Below are 10,735 nucleotides of genomic sequence, written 5' to 3'. Positions count from 1 at the left end.
GAGAATGCCATCCATTATCTGTCGTCCTTCCACGTACCCCGCCTGTTCCGGTGATATAAGCAGAGGTAAGAGGGGTTTTAGCCTGTTTGCAATAACTTTAGATATGACTTTGTAAATGACGTTGCATAATGCTATAGGCCTAAATTTATCAGGTGTGATAGAATCTTCCTCTTTGGGGATGAGAGTGATGAAGGTGGAATTGAGGGAGGGAAGAAGCCAGCGCAGGGCCCTTGATTCTTCTACAATTTGCCAAACCTCCAACTTAATCATATCCCAACAAGCGTGAAATAATGTGGTAGTGAATCCATCTGGGCCTGGGGCCTTTCCTTCTTTAAGCTGGGACATTGCCTCATCCACTTCCTGGGGGAGAATAGGGCGCATAAGAAGCTCATTGTGTTCCTTCGTGATGAGCTTTGGCACATTGCTGATAATTTTCCCAATAGCATGATGCCGATCTTCTATTTGTTCCTGGTGGACATGTTGGAAGTGATTGAGGAGTACTTATTCGATTTCCTCATGCTTCTCTACTTTTGCCCCTTCTTGATTCTGGATGAAGGGTATATTATTGTGCATCCTTCTCTGCACCGTGGTTCTATGGAAGAATTTGGTGTTGCGCTCCCCCTCCTTCAGCCATCTGACCCTTGACTTTTGCTTCCAATAGATTTCCTCCTACTTTCTCCTTTCCTCGAGCTGGCTGTGGATGAGCCTTTCCTATTCCAGGGTAGCCTCCGAATGCCCCTCTGTGATTATCTTTTGATGGAGATCCACCAGCTCCTGATTTAACTCTTGTTGCGCCTTAAAAATATTTCCAAAGGTCTCCCTGTTCCATCTTTTTAGTTGATTTTTTAGAAATCTTAGCTTCTGTTGGAACTGATACATTTTTGCCCCCTCTGGAGGGACATACGATTCCCAGGTGGTCTTGACGAAATCCTTGAATGCAGGGTGCGAGAGCCAAAACCCCTCAAAGCGGAAGGGTCTTTTTGTCAAGTCACCTGGTCTTTGCCATTGCAGAGCTATCGGCCAGTGGTCCGACCCTGTGTGTGCGAGTATTGCAGCTGAGATGTCTCCTCCTAAATGAACCGCATTGTCTGAGATGAGGAAGCGATCCAATTTGGAGGCAATTTGATGTTTGTCGGCTCTGCGATTGCTCCAAGTGAAGGTACCATTACAGAACGGCATATCTATGAGAGACGCAGTTTGGATGAAGTCCTTGAAGCGAGTAACTTCTGGTTCCATTCTGATTCTCCCTCCTATCTTCTCCTCGATTTTAGTGATCATGTTGAAGTCTCCTGCAACAATCCATAGTGGATGCCTTCTGTTATTGCTGAGAGCTTCTATAGTGTCTAGGAGCGCAATTTTGTTTCCTGTGTCTTGCGGGAAATATACATTTGATAAGTTGCCATGAATATTGGTGCCCAGTATGTGAAAGGTCGCCTGTATGAGATGATGAGAGGCATGAAAATCTGTGAGGGTTACCGCTTGGGTATTCCAAACTATAGCAAGCCCTCCCGAGGCTCCCGAGGCGTCGACTACGACCGAGCGACAACCTGGCCAAGCTTTTGAGAGTATGCTGCCTAGTGTAGAACTATTACACTTGGTTTCCTGGAGAAAGCACATCTGCGGCTTTTCCATTTTAATCATGTTTTTTAACATTCTGAGTTTTCCAGGGCTGTTAAGCCCCCTTAAGTTCCATGATACTAGCTTCATGATTCAACTATTGATGGAGGGCTTGTAATACTTCGTCAACTTAGCATACCTGCCTGAATCTACCAGGATTTTCCCAATCTCGATCGTCCGCTGGAGATCTGTTTTTCTTCCTCTTTTTTTAGAGTCCTTTGGGCGTAAGCTGCCATCCCAATGACTTCCTGGTTGTATACCTAGTTGGTGCTGATGATAGGCTCTTGAGATGACCACTTCGAGCTTATTGAGTTGATATTCTGAGATTGTTTCGTATGCCTTCTTTTTGCAAGCTAGTTCCAGTTCCAGAATATCTAGGCCATTTAGATCTATGCTTTCTGGCTCTTCTTCCATTTGTTGCACTTGACTGCTTTCTTCTATATTGATCTCTGATTCCTGGGGGATGTCTGCCTTTCCATCGACTTCCATTTCCTTGTGAATCTCTGCTGATTCTTTCTGGCTTCTGCTGAGGATAGTTGGGATGGTGATGGGGGGAGGAGATTTGGGAGGGGGATTTGAGGGAGGGGGATGGGATGAGGAAGAAGGGTGGGCATGGTTAGTCTCAGAGCTTAAGGGAAGCTCATCAGAGGTTTGAGCAAGAATATCGAAGCTGTTCTTAGATACGGGGCCTTGGCCTTTATTAGGCTGGGGTTTGTTCCCATTCTGGGGCTTTTTATGCGAGCGATTCCGGCTTGGGACTTTGGTGAAGCCTTCCTGGGTTAGGGTTTCAGAAGGGTCTGGGGTATTGACTTTGGCATTTTGAGGGCAATCCCTGAAAAGATGCCCTAGAGCATGGCACTTTCTGCAACGAAAGTGTACGTGTTCATAGTCGAGAGGTTGGATCCATTCTTCATCTCGATGGACGAGGGTTACCGACTCTGGTAAAGCTTCATTCAGGCGTATGAAGACACATATTCGAGCATAGGAGGTGTACCTACACGATTTGGTTTCTTCTGCCGCTCTGATGTACTCTCCTACTCCATTTCCTATGCCCTTGAGAATGTCCTCGTCCCAATATTCATTCGAAAGAGAGTACATTCTGATCCAAACCAGCGCCCATGTGAGATCTTCTTTATCTGGGTTAAATCTTGGAATCCATTCCCTTAGATACAGTCCTGCTGAGTTGAAAAAGTAAGGCCCTGCTCCCAGGATTCTGTATTTGTCCTCTAAACAGAAAAATATTGCAGTGAAGAATCCTTTTGGCCCTAGCTGCAAAGTTACATCTCCTTTGGGTTTCCATTTCGCCGCAATCCATCCATATAAGGCTTTCTCAGTCGGCCAAAACCCTATAAACTTCCCAATGAGGGCATGATCCCTCATGTACTCTATTCTTCTGTCAATCTTGTCTCCCGGCAGTTCTATTCGCGGCCGTTCTTTGGCCACTGGTCGGCATGTTGCTAAGGATATCTTCGGTCCCTCTTCTGGTGTTTCTTTTCCTTCTTGAGTATAGCTGTCTTTGTCCTTCCGATTTCCGGTCTCCTTGTTATCGTCTTGATGCTTTTTTCCTTTGCTCAAGATTTCCTTATCCACAGATCCAAAGATAACTGTTTGCTCAGGATAGTGCTGCGAAGGGGAGGGCTCTGACGCCCTCCCCTGAGGCTGTTCCATTGCGCTGTGCTAATGCCCTGTAGCTCTGTCACGCTGCAGAGAATTCCTTTCAGTCCGTGAGTGTATTCCTTGCTGTGTCGTCGGCGCCGTAGAGAAATTCCTCAGAACCCTAGTTCCGTTCTACAGAGCCCCTTCGTTCGACCTCCGCATATCATGGTCATTAAAGCTTACCTTAACAATCATTAATCAATTATTTTCCCTCCTCTTTGCCTCTATGGGACAATTTTTCAATTGTAATTTTGTTTTGTTGTTCTTCGTTAACTAGCACTAATATGTCCTCATCTTTCTTCTTTTTTAAACCAAAAATTATGAAGTTCAAGCCACTTTTGTTACATTTGTGGTGGTCTGACTCTATAAACTTATTCATTTCCTATTTGATGGATTTTATATTTTATTTACTTTGAAAACTATTTAAGGCCAAATTATTGTTTAATTTTTCTTCTAACTTTTTATTATTTCCATATTAAGACTTTTTAGATTATTGACTTCTCTTTTTTGAGGTTGATTATTATTTTTTAAGCTTTGTCTTTTTGTTTCTTAATTTTGATCTTCAATTTCTACAACTTCCTTTTTAATCCTAATAATTTATTATGTATTTAAATCTTATTTTCAAAATATCTAAAATTATTATCAATAATTACCTTTAACTTTCTCATCTGAAGGGTATAGAGTTTATATTTTTGACTTTGAAGGTTGTGATCATATGTGCTCAATGTGTCATTAGTGATGATGACTTTTTGTCTCAATGTTTTCAATATGTTTCTATGTATCGCTTCAGCTATGTGGCTATGTTGTTTTTCTCTTAAAACAATGGCTCTCCCTGTCGCGGTCTTGTTTTCTTAAGACCCATCAGTTTTATAGTGTATATATATTTCCTTAATATAAATATTATGCTTTTCTTTCTGGAAAAAAAAATTACCTTTAACTTTATTTGGAGTTGATTTATTTCTTTTCTATATATTTATTTAATAATTCTATATATTCACAATTATCTTATAATTATATATATTAACAAAACTATTTAAAATTATTTTATTAAATAACTAATTTATATTAAAACATAATAATAAAGAAAAATTATAAGGAAATTTTACATTTGATTAACTCAAACTTGTAAATTAAGATGGTAAAAATATAACTCAATCAAAATGCTTAATGAAAATAGAAAAGTAAAAATGTCTAATGTCTCAAATGAAATCTGATGTGAAAATGTCTTAACTATAATGTCTAACATTATAAAGATACGTTTTCATGAAATGTCTCAATAAAAATATGTGAAAATATCTTAATTAAATGACAAATTTGTAAGATAAAATTATAAAAGTATTCTTCAGTGAAAGTAACTATTTGAAAATGATGTTTCAAAATGTATTAAATAAATATTTAGAAAAATCACTTACAAAATACATTTTAAAAAATACCATATTAATAATAATAAAATAAAATTTATTTTGATTAATGTGATAAAACAAATTTGATTACATTATTAGCACAATCATCTTAAAGACCAAAAATAATATTTAATATATTTTCTAATTAAATTTTAATATTATATTATTAATATATTTAATTAATTTTTTATAAAATTTTAAAAGTAAAAATTAAAATAAATTTATTTATTATATGAAATTAAAATAATTTTTTATAGATATGGTATTGATTCATGATATTGGAACAAAATTAAAAATCTCTATGGAATGAATTTAGATTGTTAAAAATCTTGTTGCATATTTTTTTTAATATATATGTTTAACTTATATATTAATTATTTTTATCAATAATTATAATAACAATAAAATTATATTTAATTAATTCTTATAAGTTTTTAAATTTTAACAATTTGAAATGTATAATGAAATGCTTTGATGTTTATTATAGATTAATATCTATAAACATTTACCAATTATTTAAATTATATAACTGTGTTAATTTTATTTACTAATCAATATTTTTCATTTAAAATTATTTTAATTAACTAGTAATTTTATCTCTTGATAGAATTTAATTTAAATTTTTTAAAATAACTCCATAAATTTTAAATAAAATTTGATCGAATATCACAAATAGAGTATTTTCGCTCGCATGCAATTGGTAAGAGAAATTTTAAACTTTAGGCGTATTGAGAGAAAGCGAAACTTGATGAAACAAAGATTTTTTTGGGAATAAAACCAGACTGGCACAAAAGCATGATCTTCATAGCGTTTTATACCCAATTTAAATTAAAAAATAATAAATAGATAAATAAATAATTTTTTTATTCTAAAATATTAATTTTAAGAATATAATTTAATAACTCTAAACAAAACTATATATACTTGAAAACTGCTCCAAACACAATTTCTTAAGTTAAAAAAAATAACAACCTTATCTACCCGTATCAAATTTCAAACGCCCATAAAGTTATAAACCACGAAGTGGACCAAGAAAGATCACATGAACTATCAAATTTAATGGGATAAATCCATACTATATTGAGAGTCTCCGCGTAATTTGTACATAAGAATAATAAGAATTTCGACCCAAAAATACAAAAAAAAAGAATGGCCTGGGTTAACCTGACCTTCCAGTTGCTCCCTTTCCTGCACTGGTTTGGTATTATATTAATGAATTTCAATGAGCAACGACCCACCAGAAAGGCAATTGCACAGGTGTCCGCCATTTGACAGGTATACCAGACTAGTCGTTGACGTGGGCGAGGACTTCACCTAACCCTCACACATTTCTTTCATCTCTGAAATACAGGGGCGAGGACTCTGTTCAAACTCCCAACCCTTCCGCTCAGGCGGCGGCGGCTTCTCTGGTAACATAAACGACCCGGCAGACCTCATATTTGAGCCTTTTGGCATTCAAGTCTCTCCAGTAGGCGTCTCCGGGGCTACCTCCACAGGACTCCAAGAGAGCGGAGGCAGAGGCGGCGTTGTCCCATGTGGCCAATCCCACAATCAACATCCCGTCATCAGACTTATAAAAGGCGCAGGAAAGAACCCCCTTTATCTGTGCAAAGTATGCCTTCATAACGGCCAGGCAGCTGTAAGCGAGCACCTCCTGCGTCTTCATGTCTGTGTATATTCTCCGCACGCTTACTATGTCCCCCACTGATACCCTCGAAAATGAAGCCTCCCTCGGCTCCGATGAGATCAAATGGAAGCAACCGCAGTCCACCTTTCTGAGAACGGCCGTTGCCTTCTCGCTCAAATCGTATAGGCTCGGCGCAGAACCTCTCCAATCACAGAAAACTGCTACCTGCATGATCGCAAATAAAAACATTAAATTAAATTTAATTGGGTGCAGAAATTATCTGAAATGTTGGATGGATTGAATCATTACACAGTTTTCTTTCAGAAATCTCCCACCATAAGAATTGAGAAATTCTTATGAAGAGCCAAAAAGGGGAAATCTCCAACCATAAGAACCGAGAATAGCCAAGAAGAAGACGGACTGGGGGTTGGACGGATTATATCATTACACAGTTCTAACAATAACCAAGAAGAATAAAAGAGCGAGGGTTAATTAATAGTACCCAGGAGCCATTAACGCTGGAAAGAATGGCTGCCCTGACACTACCGGCCTGCTCGGCGGAGGCAATGGCAGCCCTAATGTGCCGCACTGCGTCATCGATATCGTAGCCACTGACAGGCTTATAGATGCCGAATGTAATCGCGGAAGTTTTCTCCGAAGGGTTGAGACTTATCGCCATACTGAATGTCTGAAACGTTTCAGGAGTTGCGGATCGAGATGAAATATGAGAAAAGGGAAGGATCCGGAAGGGAATTGGAATCCGGTCTGAACAACGTAGGCGGGAGATAAGTGCGTATGTAAAGAAGGCACGACACTTCGCATGGCCTTCGTCTGCGGTGTTGGGAAAGTTCGGGTGCCGGGTACGAGACGGGTAATGAATACAGTTTGCCTGTGGGTTGTCTCAGTCAAAATAGTAATATAGTATTGAGTTTGTCCACCCACAAAATCAAAATCGGATTATATGTTCGTTGGCAGACAGCGAATTCCAAGTGTCAAATACGGTTTTTCTATTCAATTCAACCATGCCAAGATTAACATCAACCCCTCTCTCCCTTATAAATGGGGTCAAAGATTCCATAAAAGCTCGCTCACCCTCAGCCTCCCCCACGGTCTTCCGAGTCAACAACCATGCTTCAACGGTTGTCTTTAATTTTGAATCTCGTGGAACCTCCTCCGCACCTTACCATTCAAATTTTAGACACAGTCGTTCTTCAAATAATAACACCTTGACTTTTACCAAATCAACAAAAGCATAGCATATGACAACATAATAGAAAGATTAATCAACAAAATTAAATAATTATTTGAAAAAAAACAATACTATAATATTTATGTTAAGAAATAATGTTTAATGGATGAAGGAGAATATGGAGTTTAGCTCTATCGTGTAGCATAATCATGAAAAGGAAGAGGAAGCCCCCCCTTCACGAGTTAATAAGTTGCGAAGGATCCAAAAGACTAGTCTACAAGGACCAAGGGATGATGATGCCAAGTTATGATTGGACCTATGCAGGGATGTTTGCCTATTGCGGGTGGAATGATGGTACAATGAGGAGCATCGAAAGCTCCGGAGAATAGAGCAATGCCATTTTCTAGGGATGCTTGGACCACTGTTGTTTTATTGCGGGTGGAATGATGGTACAATGAGGAGCATCGAAAGCTCAGGAGAATAGAGCAATGCCATTTTCTAGGGATGCTTGGACCACTGTTGTTTTGTTGTGGTTGGAATTTGGTTTTTGGTTTTTTGTTTTTTTTTTCAAAAAAAAATTAATTTGTTAATTATTTGAATTGTATTTTTGAAAGTAGAAATGGATTCAACATCATCAAAAACCCTCAGTGCAATTAAAATTTTGAAGTTTGAAAATTGTAATCTGAATTTCCAAAAATTTATATCGGATTTTGTTAAAATCATACTAGAATTTCCACTATTCTTCAAGCACATTTGTGACCTCATTAGACTACGCAATAGGGCAATTGATTATGGGGCAACATGGCTACAACACAAAGATATAAATGCTTTCAGGTTTTTGTTCCTCATCATTATAGTTTATAATTTGGTTTCTTTTCTACACAATATTAATGTACTCCACTAGCTTTAATGGTTCGCAATTCTCAAACTTGATATTAATGTACTTCATTAGCCTTAGTAGTTAGCAATTCCCAAGCTCAATGGTTGGGATAATGATTTACTAGAAAACTCACTTATGTCCCCATGTCTTTAATGCAATAGATTAGTAATGATAGTGGTAGGGATGTGGCTAGGTGACTTTGTGGTGTGGTATTTTGGATCTCAACGCATGATGGTGCAAAATATGGGATAAGGTTGCAAAGAGAGGTCATAGGTAGACAAGCAAGGCCACCTCCTCTTCCCACCTTACTCATCCCTTTTGTGCAGCACATCGAGTTTAATGTTGGAGGAATGTTATTATAGTCACTAAAGGCACAAGGATTCATAAAGGAACTAAAGAAACATGTTGTTGATAAAAGGAAAGAGGTGTTGAAGTACCGAATCATGAAAGAGATAAAGGGCTAGATATAGAACCCATTCCACTCACAAACCATTACAATTTTTTTAAGACTATTCAAACTTACTAGGTAATGAAAACCATGGTAGGTAATGAAAACCATGGTAGTGCTAGTCCTAGGGAAACTGCAAATAACCCATAAAGATATCCTTCATGCACTTAAAATCACTACAAATAAATTTGAGCTAATGTGCAAAGGTGTTTATTACATCAAGTTTACAATGACAAAGACAACATATGAAAAGAAGAATAACCTGCCAAGTTTACAAGGACAAAGACAACATATGAAAAGAAAAGTAACCTGCCAAGTTTACAAGGACAAAGACAACATATGAAAAGAAGAGTAACCTGCCACTGCAACTAGAGGGCTCTCCATCCAATCCCAACATCCGGGTGGAGATGGACCCCTCCCGAGGCCCAATCCTAGACTAGGCAGAACCTATCAAGAATACTATGCAAAAGAAGAAAATGGAACAGCGTTCCACCCATGCTATGTGGTCATATTGGAGCACAATTTTCCTTTTAAATGATTATCAGTTACTTCTAAGCGAAGCAATCATTTGTCTATCTCTTTTTCGAGGGTTGTGTATAAATAATACGAGACTTCGAAAAAACTTTTATGATTGCATTAAGTTGGACAGTCCTCGAGGGTGACCCAACAACAAAGTGGTTATATATATTCTTTGCCTTTAATATTGAAATCTCATCGATTTTACATTTTAAAAAATGCAATGGACTGACTAATAAATATTAGTCAGCTAATATTAATCAATCAATTAATATCATCACGTTTTTATTAACGTTATAATAATCATTTGAAAAACAATATGGAGTGAAAAAAATTCGCTCCAAGATAATAAATTATTATAAGTGTGCTTTCGTCTAAATAATGAAGAAATTGAAACTTATAACTAGAGAGCATTTTCAAACTTGGAATTTTAATTCGTAAATGTATTGGTGGTGGTTGGCACGAAAACTTTTAATTTATAATTAAAAAGCCGGAAAAAATGGAAGAGAGGAAAATTGCAAGGTAAGATGTTTTACTACACGTAAACGTAAATTAATAAAATTTTAATTAAAATATTTATAAAATTTGATTAATAAACGATATTGAACTTTATAAATATGAACAATATTACACTTTAAATATTTATAAAATTTGATTAATAAACGATATTGAACTTTATAAATATGAACAATATTACACTTTAGTAATATAAACTTTTAGATTAATAAATTTAATCGATCGATGTTATAAATTCAAGAGAACAATAAATTTAAAGATTAATACTAAAAATCCAAGGAACAATATTAAGCCCAAAAAATTAATATTATAAACCATAGCTATGTAAAATCTAAGACAAATACTATAAATCCTAAAATAAATATGGTTGACCATCGTTGACAATGGTTCATTTTCATATTGAGACAATCTTTCTCACAATGCGACATTGGACCATGGTTGATCATGATTGATTTCCACATCGAGACAATCTTTGTCAAAATCCGATGTTCGACCATGGTTGATTTTCATATTGAGAAAATCTTTGGCACAATGTGATGTTGGACCATGGTTGATCATGACTATAAATACAAGGGATTTATATTATAAACAAAAGGAATATGAACTCTTAGATATAAAACCCAAGGGTTTTAAATTAAACCCAAGAATTCATATTATAAACCTTATGAATGACATTGCACTCAAGGAATATGAACCCTTAAGATTAATCAACCCAACAAATTGATATTATAAACCCAAAGGAATAATAAACCCAAATGATTAAAAGTAAAAATCCAAGGGAATAATATTAAAACCAAGGAATTAATATTATAATCCTTAAGTATATAAACCCTAAGATAAATACTACAACCCTAAACTAAACATGGTTGACCATGTTTACCAT

The 10,735-nt window shown here is 36.5% G+C and overlaps 2 protein-coding genes across 2 annotated transcripts; both read right to left on the bottom strand.

Moving 5' to 3' along the window:
• Positions 1 to 711: 711 nt before the first annotated feature.
• Positions 712 to 1,617, bottom strand: LOC149238552 (uncharacterized). The gene has a single exon (XM_089369602.1). The coding sequence runs from the start codon at positions 1,615 to 1,617 to the stop codon at positions 712 to 714; it is 906 nt and encodes a 301-aa protein (XP_089225728.1).
• Positions 1,618 to 5,724: 4,107 nt separating this feature from the next.
• Positions 5,725 to 7,194, bottom strand: LOC149238551 (uncharacterized). Its single transcript, XM_089366999.1, has 2 exons — positions 6,806 to 7,194; positions 5,725 to 6,528 (listed from the first exon to the last, which is right to left on the bottom strand). The coding sequence occupies exons 1-2, from the start codon at positions 6,980 to 6,982 to the stop codon at positions 6,064 to 6,066; spliced, it is 642 nt and encodes a 213-aa protein (XP_089223125.1). The 5' UTR covers positions 6,983 to 7,194; the 3' UTR covers positions 5,725 to 6,063.
• Between the last annotated feature and the right edge of the window lie 3,541 nt (positions 7,195 to 10,735).

Source organism: Pinus tabuliformis, chromosome 8 (genome assembly GCF_031772625.1).
Source record: "Pinus tabuliformis cultivar Carrire ecotype Pingquan chromosome 8, CPIR1, whole genome shotgun sequence".
NCBI lineage: Eukaryota > Viridiplantae > Streptophyta > Pinopsida > Pinales > Pinaceae > Pinus > Pinus tabuliformis.
Note: the sequence above shows the minus strand (reverse complement) of the source record. Positions and strands in the feature narration are given on the sequence as shown.

Bases quoted from the DNA above. Each gene is read 5' to 3' on its own strand.
- LOC149238552 (XM_089369602.1), bottom strand. From the start codon at position 1,617: ATGTGCTTTCTCCAGGAAACCAAGTGTAATAGTTCTACACTAGGCAGC.
- LOC149238551 (XM_089366999.1), bottom strand. From the start codon at position 6,982: ATGGCGATAAGTCTCAACCCTTCGGAGAAAACTTCCGCGATTACATTC. The intron at 6,529-6,805 runs GTACTATTAATT...GCGATCATGCAG, and splicing joins CCAGCGTTAATGGCTCCTGG to GTAGCAGTTTTCTGTGATTG.